This window comes from Beta vulgaris, chromosome 6 (assembly GCF_026745355.1).
Source record: "Beta vulgaris subsp. vulgaris cultivar EL10 chromosome 6, EL10.2, whole genome shotgun sequence".
NCBI classification, from domain to species: Eukaryota; Viridiplantae; Streptophyta; class Magnoliopsida; order Caryophyllales; family Amaranthaceae; genus Beta; species Beta vulgaris.
The window spans coordinates 65,176,569-65,199,395 of NC_079207.1; the positions used below are offsets into that span (position 1 = coordinate 65,176,569).

At 34.7% G+C, this 22,827-nt stretch overlaps 1 protein-coding gene across 1 annotated transcript; it reads right to left on the reverse strand.

Annotated features, from left to right (window-relative positions):
* Positions 1 to 203: 203 nt before the first annotated feature.
* On the reverse strand, positions 204 to 7,371 carry LOC104897489 (bHLH transcription factor RHL1). Its single transcript, XM_010684372.4, has 7 exons — positions 6,779 to 7,371; positions 6,501 to 6,614; positions 6,210 to 6,368; positions 5,633 to 5,698; positions 3,195 to 3,260; positions 2,187 to 2,255; positions 204 to 727 (listed from the first exon to the last, which is right to left on the reverse strand). The coding sequence occupies exons 1-7, from the start codon at positions 7,322 to 7,324 to the stop codon at positions 383 to 385; spliced, it is 1,365 nt and encodes a 454-aa protein (XP_010682674.2). The 5' UTR covers positions 7,325 to 7,371; the 3' UTR covers positions 204 to 382.
* Between the last annotated feature and the right edge of the window lie 15,456 nt (positions 7,372 to 22,827).

The following is a 22,827-nucleotide window of genomic DNA, read 5'->3' on the forward strand; positions in this document are numbered from 1 at the left end:
AACAAGACCCCACATGACTATATTTTTTCTTATATATTGAGAAAAATCTAAAAGATAAGATCTTGTTATCAGATCTGTTCAGATCAGATCAGATCAGAAAAAATAAGTTCAGATCAGATCAGATAAGTTTAGATCAGAAAATTTCAGATCAACTAAACATAGCCTATGTGTACAGAATCACATACTCGTATCTACGTACGATATAAATTCAAAGGAGTAGCTTTTTTTTTCGTATTATTAATGAACTATATGATAATATAATTAATCGAACAAACTAATAATGTAACAACTAAATTATAACAAAATGTAACAGTAAGATAAAGAAGAGTTGGTTACAAAAAAAAAAAAACGTAAGTTGATGGGTTAGGAAATAACGCGAAGATCAAGTGTTGCAAGGATCTTTAACGGTAGAGTCAGTAGTGTTGTTAGCCTTATTGCCATTATTCTCTCCGTCGCCGTTAGACGGAATAGACGGGAGGAGGAGGTGGTTGTTGCCGTTAACATGGGGCCGAGTTGGAGGTAGAGATGTGCGCGTTAGTGACGTGGCGGTGGATATAGCCGTGGCTAAGGAAATAGGCATAAGACATAAACCCTTCCCTTGTAAATATTGCATGGCCGAACCCATGTCTTCCTCCATTAACTTTGCCACTTGATGCTCCGTTACCGTCATGCTGTCGTTCGCTGACGCCGTTTGGGTGCCGTTCCCGCTCCGGCCTACTCCGCCACCCTATTCAAAGCCAAAGAATATTTATTATGGATATTAATTTTATTCATTTTCATAATACTCCATCCGTCCCATAATATAGTGCTTACTTCATTTTTGATGGGTCAAACTTTAAAATTTTTGACCGAATTTTCTCATCTTATATATAAAAGAAACGTATTTATATGGGATCTTGTTAGATTCGTCTCAATGTGTAGTTTCATAATATCAACTTTTTATATTTTTTTATTAATACGGAATTGAAGATATTAATGGTCAAGTTATATTTTGGAGACCGTGTAAAAAAACAAGCGTTATATTATGAGACGGAGGAAATACTAACTATATTCTTTGAAAATAAATTAGACCTTTTGCTAGTACTAACTAACAAAACATTTGACAATAATCATCTAAACAGATCAAAGGATTAGGGAATCTGCAAAAGCCGGCCACGCGTGCCACTTTTCCCTTGTCGTTTTCTAGTACCACCACACTTTTTAAAGATGAAGAAGAGTACTTGCAACTTTAAATAAAAATCACAAAAAGTTATCTACATATAATCTGAAAAACACCAATCATATAATCAAATTTGAAAATTCCTTTCTTTATTAGAATAGCTACCCACTTTAAAAGTTTTTTTTTTTTTTTTAGCCAAGGAGTAATCTTTAGTCATTTAGCACGACTATTATTTTAGAGGCTTAGACAATAGAGAGTAGCAATCTCGTTATCTTTTCCCTACTCTTAAGTTCCTGATTCGTAAATATTAGACCAAGAATCGTAATACTTGAGATTTAAACAAAATCTTTCTCCTATTAATTTTTTCAGCGTTCTTCACATAACAAATACTTCCTAATTAACTCTATCATATCTTTCTATTAGTGAGATAGAATGTCAATATATTAGAACATATTTGGTGCAAGTTATGGAACGGAAAGGAAGCTAATGGAATTATATATATTAGTGAAATGGTAAAAAAAAAGATTAATTATTTTTATAAAGTGTTTGGTTCGAGTTTTGTAATAGAAAGGAAATGGTAAACATTACTAGTCAACAAATGGAGGGAAAAAGAAAGGTAACAAATTAGGAGATTCTATTACAACCAAATAATGATAATGGATTAAAGAGAAGTTTTGTTCCATGTCTTATATCTCAAAAATGTTGAACGAAAACATGCTCTTATTTTTGTTTCGTGAACAAACATTTAGGTAGATAGACTTATTTAGTAATAAACCAAGCAAAGCACTATGATTTGGACAAGAAGCAAACAATAATCTTTCTCCAAAACCATTATTAGTACTTTCATTGGACTTGTAGAATATGATTAGAATAAAATTACTAAGATAGTAAAGCTCCCAAAGTTTGGAAATAGTCCACACACCAAAATAAATATTCCCTTCTTTTCATTACTTTGTAGTAAAAGAAATGGCAGAAAAATGGTGGGGGGGTGCGAGAACAGTAGAAAAGCTGAAAAATGTAATAGTACCTCGGAGGTCATGTCAGCAACCAATGGAGCTACAGCAGCTGCACCTCCCAATCTGCTCATGCTTAGTACCTGATTTCATTCCAACAAAATCACATAAACAAAATTCTTTAGTCCAAAAGGGACCAATTGGGGTTGGCGTGAGTGGTTAAGGGTTTCTCGCTCCTTAATAATCAAGATCTCGGGTTTAAGTCTTGGTATGAAAAAATCTCATCTGGAAGGGAGGCTGCCCTTAAGATTTTAATGCAAACTCTGACAAGAGATTAGTCCACTCATCAAAGGCCGATGGAAAAATCCTCGTAGTAGAGCAAAAAAGTTTCTAAAGGGATAAAGTAGCTTTTTTCTTAACTTAACAACAACTTTAATCGGTACAAAGTTTCTTATTTTCTGTTGCGAAAATTAAGGAATTTTTTTTTTTTTAACAATGCTCCAGAATATTTCACGCTAAACAAGAAAAAAAAAGTAATAGAAAGGACAAATGTATATGTAGAAAGCACGAATAATTTCCATGCAAATTTTTAGGAGTTTGACTTCACATAAAATAATTAAATTACTAAAAAGAAATGTAATTTTTCTTAGACAATATGTGTTTCCGAGAATATAATAAGTAGAAAAAATCAATTATCCATATAAATGAAAATTTCATTACAATTTGAGTAGACCGAGTTCACAGTCACTTATTCTACATCACAAACCATATAATATAATATAATATATAGCCTGTTTTTGTTTATATAGTCTGTTTTTATATGATATAATCAATATCTTGATATAGCCAATTTTTATATGATATAGTCGGTTTTCTTGTACAGTAGTTAGTTTAGCTGGCATAATAAATTATTATAAACCCGATTCATCCAAAACATTTTGATTTTTGGGATGACAAAGAGTACTTCATCAAGCTAAATGGTCTTTTTTAACAATAAAAAGCGGTAAAGAAAAAAAAACAGTTGACCAAAAGAAGCCAGTTTGCAAGATGATGACAGAAAGTGAGAGGGAGAGAGAGAGGACCTTGACTTGGAGTTGGAGAAATTTGACATAGTCGATGATCTCATCAAGCATAGATGCCTTGTCTGTCTGCCACACCATAAAAATCCCATAATTCAATTTAGTATTGTAACCAATAATAAGAATAATATCACTTGATTGTTTTACAACATCAAGTATTTCTCAACAACAACAACAACAAATAAATACTAAATCCCAGATAAAGTGGAACAACCCCCCGCCGGCCGCCGCATACTACGCTTGTCAATAGGGACCGTTATATTTAAGATGTCGCATGATCATGGATGTCTCATCTCTTATACCTAGAGGTAATGTTTTTCCTGTAGTAAATGAACGGCTAATCGTAGTGATGTAAATGAAATTTGATTTCAAGTGTTGGTATCTCTACCAGATTTTACCGACTAAGCTAGATGATATTCACATACCTAAAGGCAATGTACATTTACATTGAGCGGCAAAGCTGAATGGCTAAATTATAGTTAGCTTGATCATTGTGATTTGTGACACGAGTTCATGAGAAACGTTTTTGTAATGTTAAAGAGTTTCATATCTTCTTTTTAATCTACACACTTTGTACTTTAACGCTTGTTACCAGCTTCACTTTGAACATCTTTTGTAATTTGTACATAAAGAGAAATATAGTCATAGGAAATTTTGTTTGATTCTGTCTCATCTATTTTTTAAGTATAAACTTTTTGTATCTTTCAGTTGTTCGTAATCGAACATATTAATGGTCAAACATTTGCGTTGGCGAGCATTAAAGAAAATTATATAGATTATGAAGAAACAGGGGTATATATAAGCTAAAATGTAGCCAATTTAAAGTTTTTATCATCTAATAATTAGGGTCAAACGTGTTTTATTCACCTTTTAGAATATAAGTTTTTTTTTTTTGACAGTTTTAGGATATAAGTTTAAATGTTAATTAGATGTGATAAACATAAAAATTTAACTAGCAAAGTTTAGATTAAAAAAACACAACTTTAATGATAAGTGATGTTAATTTTTGTATGGATTTTAACTAGCTTTCTAAAGGTTTAAGTGATACTCCCTCCGTTTCCTAAAGATCTTCCCACTTTCCGTTTAAGGGTGTTTCCAAAAGATCTTCCCACTTTTGCTTTATTCCTTATTTGGCAAAACAAATTTCCCTATTTACCCTCTTGTCACTATCATATGGTCCACTATTACATTATTAATTCAATTTTACTCCCTTTCTCTCTCCTACTTTAACCCCTTTTTATTTGTTTATTTATCTTAACCCCTTTCTCTCTCCTACTTTACTCACACCATGCCCCACACAACTTTATTTTCCTTGGTATCTGTAGGAACAGTAAGTGAGAAGATCTTTAGGAAACGGAGGGAGTATATATATAACTTCAAAATCGAATACTATGTACATCATAGTAATCAACCAAAAAATATTGACGTAGTGTTCACTTATCTATTCTCAAGATTTAATCGTCTTAACTCATACAAAATGTATCTTAACTAATTAGAACCTCTTTTTTTTGTAAATTAATCTCGAATAATAGCTCTTATTAGCTATAACTTTAACTAATCTGATCTATTTTTTATATTTTAAATTTATTTGCATCAACTTAGCATATCTAAACTTATAAAATCTATTGTACATGTCATTTGACCTTCAATTAATGAAATTTCTTTTTTAAAAAAACTTATAAAATCTAAAATAAGTAATAAAAAAAATCGAGTTGATGAACAAAGTCATAGGAGAGACAGTACAACCTTCAAACTCCCAACACTCCCATTGTACATCCCTATTAGTGGTATATATTTAAGCAAATATGAAAGTGATACTAGTAATAATAGTATAAGAATACTACTTAAGAATGATAATAGTCAGAAGAACTCATGGGTCATGCAGGATTAGTGCATCCTCTTGTCCTCCATAACTAAGCACATAACATAATATAAGATTTTTATAAGAAAATTAAAACAAGCATAACTCACGTCGTGCTTAGGAGTTGGTAATAAACATTGCTCTTGCCCTTTCCCAGGAAAGAATATACCTCTTCCAATGATCTACAATGTATGATCTTTTCCCATGGACTAACTCACGTCTTGTCAGTACTAACATGATTCATGGGTAATTAAGTCTTTTCACTATCAGTGGAACTTTCAACTAAACATACTAATTTCTTAAACAATTTGTTTCCTTTTTCCCATAACATACTTTACTTACTACTATTATATCATATTATTTAGATCGTAGCTAGTAGGTTTATGCTTGGATACATTTTCTTAATAACGTACATTATCTCTATTACATGTACATATTACCGCGATGTTGTGCACGTATCGTGTGTAAAAAATACTAGTTATATTTATTATAGTAACGCTAAAAATGAGTTCGAAATTATTAAAATGAAGATTAACAAACAAACAACTTTGGTAATAGGTGATTTAGAGGTGGTAATTACCTTGTTAGCGTTTGGAACCAATTCTTGTAAAGCTTTCATCCTCTCTGCAATCCTCTCTCGCCGTAGCTGCGTTTCAATTAATGATACCCTTTTAATTCAATGTTACCGAAAGTCCGAAACAAAAGAACAGCACTAACAAATAACAATATATTTAGTGGTCGATGATAAATGATGGTAATTATAATATGTACTTCTGTAAAGTTACCGATACCAATGAGGAATAGAACATCATCAAGCAAAATATGTTTGATTTTTCATAAACCGACATTACTGGTAATATAGGTAGATATAGACAAATTAATAAATACTCTAGTTAACATCATTACGAAGCTGGACTCTACTAATTATTAATATTGTCTATCTGTAGCGGGTAAATTAACATGCATTTGGAAATAACAAGATTTACCATGGTCATTAGTCATTACCAATGACTTTGTTAACAAACTAAGGTATAAATTCATTAGTATCATATTTCATCGTCTAGGCAGTGTATCTTTGACTTGAATGTATAATAAGAAATGCAACCAAAACAAAAAGCTTTGAGAAATAAAACTAAGTAATTAAAGAAAAGTGGTACTCTTTCGGCGATGCTATGGGGGTCAGTAGCCTGGCCTCTGCGAGCCCTAACCCTCTGTCTTTGAGGAGCACCAGCACCACTACTACCGCCTGTCGACGCGCTCGCTGGTGGTGCTTGAACCACGCCATTGTTCTGTCCTCCGCCGCCCAAGCTCCCTCCCTATAATCACCACACTTATAATCATCAGATTAAACCAATCATTAAAGTAAAAAAAAAAAACATTGAATAACAAAATAGCGAAGTGTTTCATTTATTTCAGAATGAACGGAACATATTAATTACAAACAAGACCTGAGGAGGAGGAGGAGGTGGGTGAAATGGTTGCTGATTAGGAGGATTCGCATTAGCATGAAGCGATCCAGCAAATCCATTGTACAATGCTTGAACTGAAGCTTCTGCTACTCCCTATAAAAATCACACGCATGAGTACTAAAAAGGCTAATTAATGAAGCAAGCAAACATTCTTTCAATAAATTTCACGGCAGTTCTAAAATAAATGAAACGCTTCTATTTTTTTTATTATTATATAAGAGCTTTTTGAGAGAAGTGTTTCAGAAAGTATTCCGAACCTGAGATTTGAATGGCGAATGATCAACACCATCCGTATTACCAAGGCTCAAAGGCAATGGTAACATCCCGGGAGAAGAATCTCCGGGAGTTCTCCTAGAAAGAAGAAATTGTTGCTGGTGTTGCAGCAATAATGACTTAGCCGTCACTTCATTCATCTGTTGGTGACGAAGCTTCGACACAAGCGAAGCTTCGTCGAAAGGATAGTGAAATGCAACGGCAGCAGCAGCAGCGGCAGCAGCAGATTCCGGATCATCCGGAGGAGAATCACCGGGTTTAAGAGCAATATTTGAGTTCGGGTTCGAATTATTAGGGTTTGAAGTAGGAGAAGGAAGGTCATGTGGTGTAGGAGGCCATGAACAGTTAGGAATGTTGGAAAGCATTTGTTCTAAGAAATCATCGTTTTGAGATTCACGATATTGTTGCTGAGATTGAGGTTGTTGACCATTTTGTTGTTGTTGTTGTTGAGATTGTTGCAACTCTTCTAAAGAGTGAGGATGTGATATTATCCCTCTACTACCACCACCACCTCCTTCCATTTCTCTCATGATTTGTTGATCTCTTTCTCTCTTCTTCTATTGCTATTATAAGCACCGTTTTGTTTCTTTAAATACTAATATAATCTATAATGGATTAATGTAGAATGTTAATATTGATATTTTAATTAAGGGTATTTTTTTTTGTTTTTTTTTTCGGTGTCTTTTTGGAAACCTGTGTTAAGATGAATTTTCTCTAAGAAGCCTCGCATAGTGTCACTCACTCAGAGGCCCAACAAGAATACAAGACCCAACCCTCCTCTCCCCAACAATATTGAAATTTGGTTCCACCAAGATTTAAACTTTGGTCTCCCATGTAGGAGATAGGAAGTCATACCATTGGACCCAAAAGTCTTTGATATTAAGGGTATGTTATTGTGTGAGATAGAATGACAATCTACCCACAGGTTTTATAAATGAGTTGACGATGTCAAGCTTAGTTAGTTAAGTCTTGTGCTAAAAATACCCACTAGTTTTATATGCACGTGATGCGTGCGAAAGCAACATAAAACTCTTCATATATAACAAAGATAGAGATATGGTGATCTTAATTCTTTTTGTTTAATTAAAGTAGGTAGTTGTCATATATAGATAATAGAGATGTGAATTGGTTTGGTAATATATGTTGGCAGTTGGGGATATTTAGGTAATTAAGGATGGATGGTAAAAGGTTAGGAGTTTACCGAGTTAACTACCTAATAAGGACCTAAACTATGAGAATTTTTTCTAAAAGGACCTCAACAATTTTTTTGATCTACTAAGGACCTCAAATTAACCATGGTTACATTTTCCATCCAATAGGTTACATTTCCATCCAATTTTATTAACTTTGTTTATGTTTTGTTTAAAAAATTAAAAAGACCCCACCAACTCAATTATTCTTTATCGCTCTCCATCTTCCTCCTAATTTGACGTTAACTCTTTTTTCATAAAACTATGAGTATTTTTGTCAAATTAGTACTTTAAGATACATTCAACTTTTGTCTTTATTCCGGAAGGTTACAATTGTTCACGTCTATCGGGCCGAGAAGCCAACCGGGTTGCGGATTACCTCTCAAAGATTGGGCACCATCTCCAAAATCCATCTCAATTAGTTGATGTTCAGTCCGATATGTTTTTCAATTATTTAGTTACTTTAGATAGTTTAGGGTATACTCTTGAAAGAAGAGTTCCCTAAACTTTACTTATATCTTTTAAAAAAAAAAAAGATAAATTTTTTTATACCAGTATCACCATTTTTTAAAAATGCCCACATTGCAAGAGGATACATTTTAAAATTTGCACTATCAATGGAAAAAATTAGGCTAAAGAGGAAAAGAATTTTAACTTTTAGGATAAATTTTGGATTTGTAAAGATGGTGGATGAGAGCTACGACCTACACAAACATGATATATTTTGAGAGAGAGACAAAGGGTTGGACGGTTGTGTAGGGTCTGATTAGTAATTACCAAATGAGTATTTTAAAATATAACTTCTCGCAGTAATTACCAAAGGGTAAAGAATTGAGAGAGATATAATTATTGATTCTTTAGAGTTATTCTGAGACAATTCCTCTAATAATATATAAGATGTAAATAGAGGTGAATATATAATATTAGCTAAAGGGCTTATATGGTCAATGAAGATTTATTAAATACTTATAAGTAGTCCAAATTTTAAGAAATACTCATATGATTAAAGAAAATCTTTGAAAATACACACATGTGATAATTTTTTAAAATATGTTCATGTGATTAAATAATGTATCTTAAAGTACCAATCTGATAAAAATACTCATAGTTTTATGGAAAAAAAAGTTAAAGTCAAATTAAGAGGAATATGGAAAGAGATAAAGAATAATTGAGTTGGTGGAGCCATTTCAATTTTTTAAAACAAAAAGAAAACAAAGTTAATAATATTGGATGGAAAATGTAACCATAGTAGATATGAGGTCCTTAGTAGATCAAAAAAATTGTTGAGGTCCTTATTGGAAAAAACTCTCATACTTTAGGTCCTTACTAGATAGTTAACTCGGAGTTTACCTATAGAATAGAAATGACCTGAGCTCTAATCTTGCCTATTTTAATGCACTTAAAAAAATAGTTTGACAGATAACCTAATGAGTTGATAAACTTGTGAATTTCATTTTAAAAAATTATGTAAAATGTTATGCGAACAAGCTAAAGGGTCCGTTCGTACGTTATCGTTTTTTATTTTCAGTTTTTTCAAAAAATAAAAACCAAAATCATAATAAGTAGTTTTTACTTTTTACTTGTCAGTTTTCAAAATCATCATATTCCTCATAAATTTGATTAATTTTTATTCATTATTAAACATATATCATATGACTTTAAAAATCAAAAAATCAAAAAAAGAAAATTACAATAATATCGAACATACCTAAATACATTGGTTAGACTTTAGTTCATCTCATAAAAATCCAAATACATTGGTTAGACTTTAGTTCATCTCATGAAAACCCTGATGAAATCGTAAAATATTGGACCACGAAACAAAAAGCTAAACTTGAAAGTTGAAAAATATTGAAAGGTTGAGTTTAGTGAACATCATACTATGCACCAAAAAGAACATCATACTAATTACTAGATCATACCCACATGCCACGTTTCCTTCTATTTTGCAGTTATCTTCTCAGCTGAACAATGCTCCTAACAGAAAGAGGATAAACCTTCCGAATTACCCACATTTCTCTCCATATGCTTCGCAATTATAGTTTTTTTTACTACCCATGTTCCTCTTGTATGGCGGTTATTCCCTTCTCAAGCTAACTTATAATGAAGTGAATAGGTGATGCACCCTAACAAGTTGATATTTTGATAGGTTAAAATTATTGGGGAGAGATGAATACTTTTATGTAAAGGGCTCATTACTTATGGTTTTAAGTTTCCGGTTTTTAGGTTTTTTTGAAAATTAAAAACAAAAAAATATAAAAACTAGAAAATAGTTTTCAGTTTTTCAAATTGACATATTTGGTATAAGTATGATTAATTTTAAATTTGTTATACAACTTATATCATATGACTTTTATTTATAAAATCAAAATTTTAAAACTAAACAATAATGCCAAACGAGCACTAAGTTTTCAGAACTATTGCTATAACATTGTGGTTTATATTGAATCATCATATCGAACGTGTATTATAAATTTTACAATATTTGGAGACATGAAGTGTATATATATATTATTCATAACACCATAATTACGACATTGTTCGTAATGAAATTGACATACTTTACTAGCTACATCATTCTTTATGATTTTTAATATTAAATTCTGATTTTAAGAGTACTCCAATATACAAGTATACAATCCAAAATTATTACTCGAATAAGGAATCCAAAGCTCCTACAAGTGAATAAATTATCACCTCTTATATTGAGAGAATGTTTAGAGAGAGAAAGAGGGAGAATGGGAGAGAGTGGGAGCCAGAGAGAAGGAAGGACCGCCATTGGAATGAGAAACACGAAGGTGAATGGACTACAGTGAGCAGAAAGAATTCGCGACCCAAACCAACCCCAACTATAGCATCTAAAACCATCTTCATTGATTTCCTTCCACCAGAAACCCATCCCCAACTTCTGTTCGACATTTTTAGCCGTTATGGAGACATTGCTGAATTATCCCTACCACATAGAATCCGAAGTAATCGCAACCATAGATATGCCTTTATCAAGTTCTTCTCCACTCAAGCTCTTCTGAATGCAATTGGCCAGGAAAATGGAAGAAGACTTGGCCATTACAGAATAAAGGTAAATCCAGCCAAATACGACAAACCGGACATTAACCAGGTGAATCGCCCAACCTCCCAAAACCAACACAGATCAGACCCTCCAAAACACATACCAACACCAAAAAACCCAGCTTTTAGAGATCATAGATCCTACAGTGACGCAGCTAAGGCATACAAAAAGAAACAAAATTTTGTTTCATTCCAGAAACCGACCTCCAGACCAAATAACCATTCAAATGACAACCCTTTACAACCACCTCCAAAACCTCCAAAACCACCTGAACCTCACTCTCAACATCAGGACGATACTATCATTCCAAACCAAATACTTGAACCTATTCCATGCACCCTAATTCGAGAAATGAGCAAACAAAGAATTATGAGTTCGAAAGTGCTAGGTGAAGCAACTGACAGAGTCCGAGAAAAAATGGAGATTGGGGAAATTGAAGGCGATCAGTACTTATGGATTAAAGGGAAAAAAAACCCAGAAATTGAGGAACTCCTTCAAAGAAGTGTAATTGCTGTGGCAAACTCCCCATCCTCATCCTCAGTTATACTGGATCACATTCTAGCGGAAGGAGTCTACAATGTTAAAATTAGACCATTAGGGGGGCTGCTGCACCTATTATCCTTTGACAACATTGAAGACAAAAGAGCCATGGTGGATTGTCAATGGCTCCAAAGATGGTTTATGGAGATTAGAGAGGTGTCGGATTCGAATGCAGCAATCTGGCGGGAGACATGGATCTCCATATATGGAGTACCATTATCAGCATGGGGTTATGATAATTTCTTCGAAATTGGGAGTATCTACGGGAAGGTTCAATCTGTGGACTACTCCAGGATGGACTATGCTCGTGTATTGATAATCACGGACTGTCTCTTTCACATAAACAATCCTATACTATTCAGTGTTGAAGGGAAAAACTTCAAAATCTTCGTCTCTGAGAATAACGGAATTCCGGTGAACCATGCTACTCCAGCTGATGAAAAAAAGGACGACAATCCGATATGGATGACGGCGGTTAACGAAGAGTCGCCCGGGAAATCACAGCTGGGAATAAGGAATGTGGAAAGGAAGGAAGATGAATCATCTCTGGGGAAAGGAGAAAATACTCCACGTGGCGCTTTGGAGGTAAGTCCAATTGCATTGGGAACGGATACAGGAAACAACAATTATGAACTCATGATTTCACCCAATAAAACCAGGACAGTCAGCCCAACTTCGAAAACTCAAAAGCCTCCCAAATACCCAAATAACCCAAAAACTCAATTGATATTTAATTCCCCAACAAGATCACCTTTGAGCCTGAACAACCTAAGAAACTTCCAGAACTCTCAGTCTAGCCTGAACTTCCAGTCCTTGGAAAAGCTAAACCTTTCAACTCCCCCTTTCCAGGACCTATCAGGTGCTAATGGCGCTGTATTGGGCCCTACTGATGGGCTTACTAAAACGAACCAAGAGACGAATAATTCCTTTCCATATCACAACCCGTCGGCTGGCCCTATTGACTCAACCAAATCACCTAATCCCACCAAACACAAATCACCTATAGATTCGCCCAGCCCAAAAAACAATCAAACATCTCCCAGACTCCAAGCCCAGTTTTAACTTTCAATATGTTAATCCTACAGTACCCACTTCAAACACCTTTGATCCCCTATCAAAACCTCCTCAAAACACCTTGGCCTCAAACTCTCTCTCCTCATCTACATCAACTTCAAACCCATCCATCCCCCCTGGGTTCGAAGATTTCATTCCTTCACCTTTGAAGGAATACCGAGATCAGCGAAAGATGAGAAAACTCAAAAAAAAGAAAATGAGGAGGCAAGCCTCATTATCATCCCAAAAATCACCACAATTATCTCACCCATCTCATACCCAATTAGCCAACCAAAACGAAGCAACTGCAACTGAAATTATTGAACTGGGACTCAAATTAGGAATGAACTTTAAGGGCCCTTTGTCTGAACTTCATGGAAAGATAATGGACATCTTGGCAAGGCAGAAAGAGGATTGGCAATCCAATCAGTGAAGGGACTTTTCTTTCTCATTGAACAGTATAATGATACTCTTTTCTTGGAACATACGTGGCCTGGGGGCCAAAATCAAGAAAAATGTGCTTAAAAAATCGTTGTTTTCTCATGATCCCTGGTTTGTTTTTATTCAAGAAACTAAACTAGAAACAATCTCAAGTACACTGATTAAGGCTATATGGGCCAAGTGCGACTTAGATTTCTGCGCCAGCCCTTCTATTGGCAGTTCAGGAGGACTAATATCCCTGTGGAGGAAATCTAATTTCAGCATGGCCTTCAATCGATGTGAAAGAAACTGGATAGCAGTGGGTGGATGCATATTATCCTCAGGCTTCAACTGTTTACTAATAAACATCTATAATTCTTGCGATGAAGAATTGAGGTCAGAAACATGGAACTCATTGTTTGAATTCTGCTCGAACACCTCGTTGCCATGTTTAATAGCGGGAGATTTTAACGAGGTCTTAACTCCAAATGAGAGAGGAAGTCAACAAATTGATGAATATAGCTCTGCTAAATTTAGAGACTTCATAAATAACCTTCGACTCATCGAAGTGACCTCGACGGAAGGATGGTTTACATGGTTCAGAGGCAACTCGCGGAGCAAATTGGATAGAGTTTTTGTCCAGGCCGAATGGATTGATGAATTCCCATCACTTGCTGTTACTATCCTAAAACGGAGCATATCGGATCATTGCCCCCTTCTGCTCCAATCCTCATGTATGGACTGGGGTCCCAGGCCATTTAAATTTCAAGACGCATGGCTCTCTCACAGTGGATGTATGGACACTATTGAGAAAGCGTGGAAAAAATCGAAAGAATCCTCTCTTATGGAAAAACTTAAACACGTGAAAGATGAGCTGAAAGAATGGAATTCGGAGAACTTTGGAAATATAGATACCAATATCACACTTAAAGAGAATGAGATCCAGAGGTGGGACAATGTAGCTAACATTAGGGATCTTGAACCCGATGAGATCCAAACAAGGGCCAAGGCCCAACTGGAACTTTGGGAGTGGTTAAAGAGGAAGGAAATTTATTGGGCCCAAAATTCAAGGATTCAATGGCTCAAATTAGGGGACAGAAACACAAGATTTTTCCACATCTGTGCGTCGGTTAGGAGAAGCAGGAATAATATATCATCCTTGATAATACATGATAAAAAGATTGAAGATCCGAATACCATAAAAGATGAAGCCGTGAAATACTTCAAAAACCTATTCTCAGAAGAAAGCATGGAGAGACCAACCTTCTCAAACCTGAACTTCAACAAACTATCAGATACACAAGCTTCCAACCTTATTACCCCCTTCTCAACAGACGAAATTGATGAGGCAGTGGCCTCGTGTAACCCCTCGAAATCCCCGGGTCCCGATGGGTTCAACTTTAACTTCATCAAATCATCATGGAATCTCATAAAACATGATTTTTATTCCATAATCCGAGAATTTTGGAATACCGGAAAGCTTCCTAGGGGAAGTAATGTGGCTTTCATAGCCTTGATAGCGAAAGTCGAATCACCGATGGGTTTCAATGATTATAGACCAATTAGCATGGTTGGTTGTGTTTACAAGATAATCTCAAAAATTCTGGCAGGAAGACTAAAGAAAGTGATGAACGATCTTGTGGGTCCTCACCAATCCTCTTTCATTGAGGGTCGCCAGATACTAGATAGCATTCTTATAGCCAGTGAACTATTTGAGTCTTGCAAAAGGAAGAAGATGGCTGCGGTCATGATTAAGATTGACTTTCACAAGGCTTTTGATTCGGTTTCATGGTCTTTCTTGGACTGGACTTTGAGTCAAATGGGTTTTCCACCTAGATGGAAAATGTGGATATCTTCGTGTGTCTCATCAGCGGCGGCAAGTGTTCTTCTCAATGGCTCCCCCTCTCAACCATTCAAACTCCAAAGAGGGCTCCGCCAAGGAGACCCTCTCTCCCCTTTTCTTTTTGTATTGGTGGTAGAAGTTATGAATCTCATGATAAAAAAAGCAGAAGCAATGAACCTTTGGTCTGGAATAGAAATCTCAAAAAAAGGCCCGATACTAACACATTTACAATTTGCAGATGACACGATTCTCTTTGCATCTCAGAACATGGAAGCACTAGACAACATCAAGAAGACTCTGATTCTATTCCAACTGGCATCCGGATTGAAAATCAACTTTCATAAAACTGAATTGCTGGGTATCAATGTGCAACAAGAATGGATTCAAAGGGCTGCGGAGAAGCTATGTTGCAGGGTGGGATCTTTTCCAATCACATACCTCGGGTTACCGGTGGGTGGAAGTAGTTCTAAACTATCTTTTTGGGAGCCTTTGATTGAAAAAATGAATAAGAAGATGGCTCTATGGAAAGGCAACTTGCTATCCTTGGGAGGAAGACTCACGTTAATTAAATCTTCCCTCTCGAATCTCCCAATATACTATATGTCCCTTTTTCCCATGCCTCAAGGAGTGATTGAAAAAATTACTCAAATCCAAAGAAACTTCCTTTGGAGTGGGGGAGTTGACAAAAAATCCTTACCCCTCATTAGATGGACCTTAGCCCAACTACCCAAAAAATTCGGGGGTCTTAATATTAGCAACCTACTCATCCGAAACTTGGGACTCCTGTTTAAATGGATCTGGAGATACTTTCAGGAACCTAGGGCATTATGGCGGCAGGTTATTGAAGCTAAGTACAGATACCCTCCGGAATTGTGTATGGGAGATCTAAGTCATATGAAGGCAGGAGGTCCATGGAAGTTGATTTGCAACCACCTGATCAAGCATTGAAGGATCGAAAGAATTGATGAAATTTGGCTCAAGGATGAAGGTCAACAATGGCGAGTGCACCCTATTCTGGCATGACATCTGGATAAATAATTCAGCATTGAAGACACAATTCCCCAGACTCTTTTCGATAGCGGCGCAGCCCCTTGCTGTGGTATCTTCAATGGGGCACCTTCTCAACAAGGAATGGCAATGGCAAATCCCATGGATTCGGGAATTTAGATCCAGGGATCAAGGAGAGTGGGATAATCTTCTTCCTCTCATCAAAATGGTTAAAATAAACATAGAAAGGGAGGATGTTCGGATATGGGGGCCTAGCAATTCTGGAAAGTTTACAGTTAAATCCTTCTACTTGGAGCTAACACAATCAGCTGAACTGGAGTTGGAAAAAGTTGTCCCCAAGTTATGGAAGGGACTTGTTCCCTTTAGAATTGAAGTCTTTGCTTGGTTAGCACTTTTAGAAAGGATAAATACTAAAAAGAAGCTCTCTCGCATTGGTATCATATCCCCAGATGATGTCAATTGCCCTCTTTGTGATTCATGGCCCGAGGATGTAACCCATTTATTCCTCTTTTGTCCTTTGGCAACTGAGATTTGGAAATGGTGGTGGTCAATATGGAATATCTCATGGGTATGGCCCTCCACCCTTGTGTTAGCTTTTGAGCAATGGATATTTCCAGGTGCAAACAAATCTTTCAAGAATGTATGGATAGCTTCCTTCCTAGTCATCATATGGTCGTTGTGGAAAGAGCGCAATGCTCGCATCTTCAACAACACGACTAGCTCGGCGGCGGAAATAAAGAATTTGATTTTGGTTAGGCTATGTTGGTGGATGAAAGCATGGAAGAAACCTTGCCCTTACCTGATTGAAGAGGTGCTACGCAATCCACATTGTCTCAAGTGGGGAGGTTCATCCATAAAAAGCCCCACTTCTCATCATCGGGCAACTCAGTCCTGTTCTCGGGCCAGCTTAACTTGGATCTTAAGTGCAGATATCCATGGTGGTTCTCAAGGTGGTGTTATTGGAGGTGTTCTTATGAATGAGCAAAAGAAAACACTATGCCTATTCTCATGCCCATACCCACCTATGAGCTCTCATGCGGCGGCTACTATAGCTATCCACAGGGCAGTTCAAATTTCTCTCAATTCCAGTCTTGTAAATAACAAACCCATCTGCATTTTGTCGAGTTCAAAGGAGGCGATTCACTGGTGTACAGCTCCCATGCTAGGACCTGCTCACTTGCAGTTCTTGTTGAATTTCATAAGAGCAACGCATAAGAAAGGCCTCAATGTCAGCTTCTCATGTCAGCAAGTTTGTGAAAAGGAAGCTGGAAATATCCTCTGGTCCAATGGCATTTCTCGCTTCTCAAATGTTGTTGTATGGAAGTAACTAATGTCTCAAGTAGGTTATGATATTTTGTTAAATATGGATGTATCTGCTTCATCATGAAGATTAATAATAAAACGATCAAAAAAAAAAAAAGGAATCCAAAGCTCCTATAGACATAAAAGGCCATATAATCATTCTGAATGGATGGATAAGAGGCTTTTCTTCAGTTCAAATAACAGTTTCAACGATAATCTTAACAAACTTTCAAATTTTACATTATCTTAGAGAATTATACATTATTGCCAAGGGATAGCCTCTAACTGTAATCTCCTACATTTGATTCTTTTTTTTTCAGGAGAAAAATGCTCAACTACCCCTAGATGGTTGGTATCTTTAGAGTTCTACTTCTATAATATTAGTAAGGTTAACCAAACATTAATTATTTTAAAATATGCAAGTTTAAGAGCTAATGATAATTAATAAATATATATTTTTAACATATCATTAGTTCTTAATTATGTGACTAAATAACATATCAGTCATGGTTATTAATGTCAAGCTATTGCTTGTTCATTAAAATTTAGGGATACATATACCTAAATAAAAGTATCGTAGTCTCAACTATTTTCTCTTTTGGGCAAAATTTAATTAGTTAAACGAAAGATAAGAATAGTAGAAAAATGACCTCCTTATAAAGTTGCAAAAGTGTTCCATTAAACTTATGAGACACTAATTTAGCTAACACGAAATAGTCTCTTTTGTAAAGCAAGTTACCTCATAGTACCTTTGTACGATTAAAATACAAAGAAATTTAGAAAGAAACTAGTGCATAATTGTAACATTTGAGTAAAACTGAGTAACACACCAAAAGGATAAAACGAGCTCATTGAATTTGAATCTGTACAAAGTGAAAAGCAAACGAATAAGTAGTAAATTAACAAGCGGCTAATATATTTCACCTCAAACAAAGAAAGTGGAGTAAGGGTCTGTTCTCTCCAATTTATTTTCAGTTCAGACTTAGTTGCAATCAGTTCCGCTTATTTGTAATCAGTTCGGTTGATCAGTTGCAAATTTGCAATCAGTTCAGTTCAATTAAGTTCCGTTCAGCTCCAATTATCATTTCTATTAGTTATAATTAAATTCAAATTCAGTTTAATTGCAAATCGGTTCGGTTTAATTGCAATCAATTCAGTTCAATTTAATTCAGTTGTTTTAAGCCAAAGGGAGTGGAGTAATTCTAATAAAAAAAAAAAGTGAAGTAATTTTTTTTAAAGCAGTAGTAAATTAAAAAATGTTAATATATGTAGTTTGTTCCTCGAAGCCCAGCCCAATTTCTTCAAACGTAACATTTTGGCCCAAGACAAGGATTTGTGGGCTTGGTATAAGGATTACGTCAGTAGGAGTTTACTTGACTTGAATAGGGTGGCCCATGCCAATCATCTTTTTTCCTGTCTTTCCTCAAGATGATTTATGGGTTGGGTTTGTCTTATGTGGGCCTGATTGACGAGCCTCATTGGGTCACAATTTTTCTATGGATATCATGTCCAGTAAGAACTACATGTTTTAGATCTAGAACTAGAACTAAGTATTGTATCATTGTATGGTCTCAAGGTGAAGGTTTGCATCACACAACCATTTATTTGGCTGATTAAGCCTTACTTCAGGTACTTTGGGGATGAAAATTTCTCATACCCTTCCTAGATTCCCCCTTGTCCTAAGGACCTTTCCCCGTATCTATGTGGTGGGTTGATCCCTTAAGAGTTCTGGTCTAATACGACACTTTTCTTTATTAATCTTTTATGACTAGGGTGATAACCAGTCATGCCGACTTGAATTTAGCACACTTGTCGCATACATTCGAGGTACTTCTAAAAAAATGTAAAATCCTCCTAACCTCCCCTTTTTCCAAATGTAATGAGTCAAGCCGAACTTCAACTTAGGGGTTGCTCGGATTGAGCTTTGAGCACAATTAAGTGCTTTCCAATGAATTAATATTCCTAAGAATTTAGTAAATATGGGAAATGGTATATTGGCTATGTTTGGAAAGTATTTTAGTTATCCAAAATGATTAGGTGTTAACGTATTTTAGGTGCTAAAATGATTAGTAGTGTTTGGGGAGTATCTAAAATAAAATTTCATTTGGTTAAAATGACTTAAGTGATAAGTTACATTTTTTACCTTTTCAAAATCAGGTGACAAAATTTTGGAAAATCTTTTCAAAAGATTGATCAACTAATTTTGTCAAAGTAATTTATCAACTTATTGAGCAACTAATTTTGCCAAACAGTTAAACCAATGAGCTATCTTATTAGTTCCAGAAATTGATTGCCTTTTCGTATCAGTTTCAGTTAACTTATCAATTTCAGTTTATATTCATCTAGTATTGCCAAACAAAGCCATATATTTTGTTTAGTTTGAACAAGAGAAGTGAGCAGCTTCCTCCATTTTGTGCGTGTTTGGCAAAACTAGCGGTTCTAGTAGCTGTTAGCGGTTGTAGTAGCGCTAGCTGTTGCCTGTTGGGGGTAGCTGCTAGCTGTCTACTAATAGCTGTCAGCGGTCAGCGATTGAATTAGTTGTTTAATTAGAAGTGTTTGGCAAAAGTAGTTGTTGGAATTGTAAAAGATAAAAAAATGTAGTTAATAATTCTACCTTATGCTAATATATAGGGTTTATTTGCTAGACCGCTACCTCTAAATCTCAAACGTTACTTGTAGTAACGTTCCACAACCGCTACTCATAATCTACTCCAACTGCTACCCGCTACTACAACTACTACCTTACCAAACACTCATAATTTTCTTAAGTAACGTTTCAATAATCTTGTCCAACCGCTAACCGCTACCTCAAACGCTAGTGCCAAACAGGACCTTTGTAGGAAATGTAAATTCTTAGGATGTTGTATACATTGTTTTAATGTTTTAACTTTTTTCCATAACTAAGTTTTTGCTTATAATTACTCTTAATGAATTGTCTAATCTATCTCTATTCTATATAGAAAGAGGGGTAGGACACCAAAATATTAGAAACCTCATTTTACACTCATTACATCTCTATTCTAACTGCTTACTTTAATTTAAAAATAAAAAGGAAACTACCTAATTAATTTTAAAAATAAAAAAAGACATTACAAAATGAAAACCATCAACAATTCAAATATCCCTAATCTATTAAATATAATTAACAATTAATTTAATTTTTTCTTCAAATATCTCCCTAATCTATTAAATATAATTAACAATTAATTTGATTTTCTACATTCCTTAAAAAAAAATCTATGTATTTTCGCACGCATCGCATGCATATAAAAACTAGTATTAATATATTAAAAGACATTTCTAAATAAGAAATGGTGCCACACGACGCTCCTCCTTAGGGTGTTTTACTCCATATCATCCACAATTTCACATACTATTTAAAGAATTAATAAATGTATTGTATAATATTCAGTGGCGGATCTAGAATATGTATTAAGTGGGGTCGAAATAAAATTATTATATTTTAGTAGGTTCAAACAATCAATCCTGCAAGAAAATTCCCGATAATCTTAAATTATGTAAAAAAAATCTAAAATTTTCACATTTAAGCGGGGTCAACTGACCCCACTAAAAACAATGTACACTCGCCTTTGATAATATTTGATCTCATGACTTCAAACTTATATACTAAAGTCTTAAAAATTAAAACATTACTATTTCAAAATAACATATTAATATTTTCATAAATAAAATATATAATTACTCGAGATACAATCGGACTTAAAAACTAATTTTAAAAATAAATAAGAGGCAAAACTTTCGATCTAACACCTTCTCCATCCACCTCATTGATCAATTATTGCAGTTAAAGAAAGAAAAAGAGAAAGAGAAACATAAGACATTTAAGTAAGAATAAAATTAAAATGGGGGAAAGAGCATGAGCTAAGATGATGGTGGACGATTTGGAAGATTGAGCCACAGCATAATGTAGGGAGGAATGCGTCACCAAGTATGTCATCAATTCTAGGGTGCCGCAAAAACAAATATTATCTTACAAGTTAGGGCTGTATCATTTTATTAATTTTATATTTTTTAGAATCAGATGGCCACTATCATGTGAATTTATTTTTGGATATTTGCTCCTATAGACTATAGTAATCTTATACTTGACCCTACTTTACCTTCCCCATGATGGTCTCTAAAAGTGAACTTTTCGGTTGTTGATAAATGATAGATTTGCCCATCTATGAAGGTTTCATGTCATCTACTCCTCACTCCATATACATATCCATGTCATGTATGTACAGTGTCCTTATTAGGATTAGAGATGGCAATGGATCAGACTTAGGCTGGATTATGCATAATTTGACTTCAACTTTACAAGAAGTCGGATTCTAAATCCGACTCCGGCTCCGACATTCGATTCCGAAAATACGTCTCCGATCCGACTTAAAATCCGAACATCCGACTCCCAACCTGATCCGACTTATTTTCGTCTATGTTTTATAATAGAAAAGTCTTATAATACAAAAAATCTAAACATTACTATTATTTTTAACAATCATTTCTTCAATGAGAAAATCTTATATAATACAATTCACTAGAAGGCGAAGTCAGATTGTACAAAGTACAAAGAATGAGAGGGGGAATTCAAACCTGTGACATATCGTTAACAGCACATCAATCTTAACCACTAGTCCAAGACATCCTTAATACTAACTAACTAACTTTGATTTATAAATTATATACGTGTGTGTAGAAATTATTGAGTGAAATTGTTGACTTAGACGGACAAATTTAGATTGTTTTTCAAGTGAGCATAAGTTCATCTTGACTTTGATATATGAGGAACTGGAATCAGTGTTGTGCGTATGAAGCTGAAGATGATAAGAAAAAGTTTGCGTTGCAAGAGTATATACTTGATTACAACAAATGAAAGAAGATGATTTTAGTGGATGATCCTGAAAACGTTATTTATTAGTTGATGCAACTCACTCCAATTAAGACCTTTGTGATGTTAGTGTTGTATAATTCAATCAACAAAACACCAAGCTAAGTAACAAAAAATCTTCTCGAATCATAATTGAAATGTTAATTAGCTACCAGTCGGTTTAACCACCATAACAATACTTGCTTCTTTGTACACAATATACTACTTCCTCCGTCCCATAATATAGTGCCTATTTCATTTTCGGTGGGTCAAACTTTAAAATCTTTGACCGAATATTCTTATTTGTATATATAAAAAAACATATTCATGTGAGATCTTGTTAGATTCGTCTCAATGTGTAGTTTCATAATATCAACTTTTTATATTTTTTATTAATACGAAATTGAAGATATTAAAGGTCAAAGTTACGTCTTGAAGACCGTGTAAAAAAGAAACAAGCACTATATTATGGGACGGAGGGAGTATATATAATGCTTTCAAAAAAAACATTTGATGCTTAAATATCTTTATGTTCAACTTATACATAGTAAATTTCTATAAAATTTGTTGTGATTAGTTAGAATAAACTACAATAGTTATGAAATAAAAAATTTAATCACCAATTTACAATAATTTCAAATAAGTTGACTAAAGCTCACAATATGCACCACTAATACAATAAAAGCACAAGTTACATGTGAAGAAATTTTAAATATTTTGGTAGGGTTAAAGATCTT

Bases quoted from the DNA above. Each gene is read 5' to 3' on its own strand.
- LOC104897489 (XM_010684372.4), bottom strand. From the start codon at position 7,324: ATGAGAGAAATGGAAGGAGGTGGTGGTGGTAGTAGAGGGATAATATCA. The intron at 5,699-6,209 runs GTACCACTTTTC...ATTGAAACGCAG, and splicing joins CCCATAGCATCGCCGAAAGA to CTACGGCGAGAGAGGATTGC. The intron at 3,261-5,632 runs GTAATTACCACC...ATGGTGTGGCAG, and splicing joins TGGTTCCAAACGCTAACAAG to ACAGACAAGGCATCTATGCT.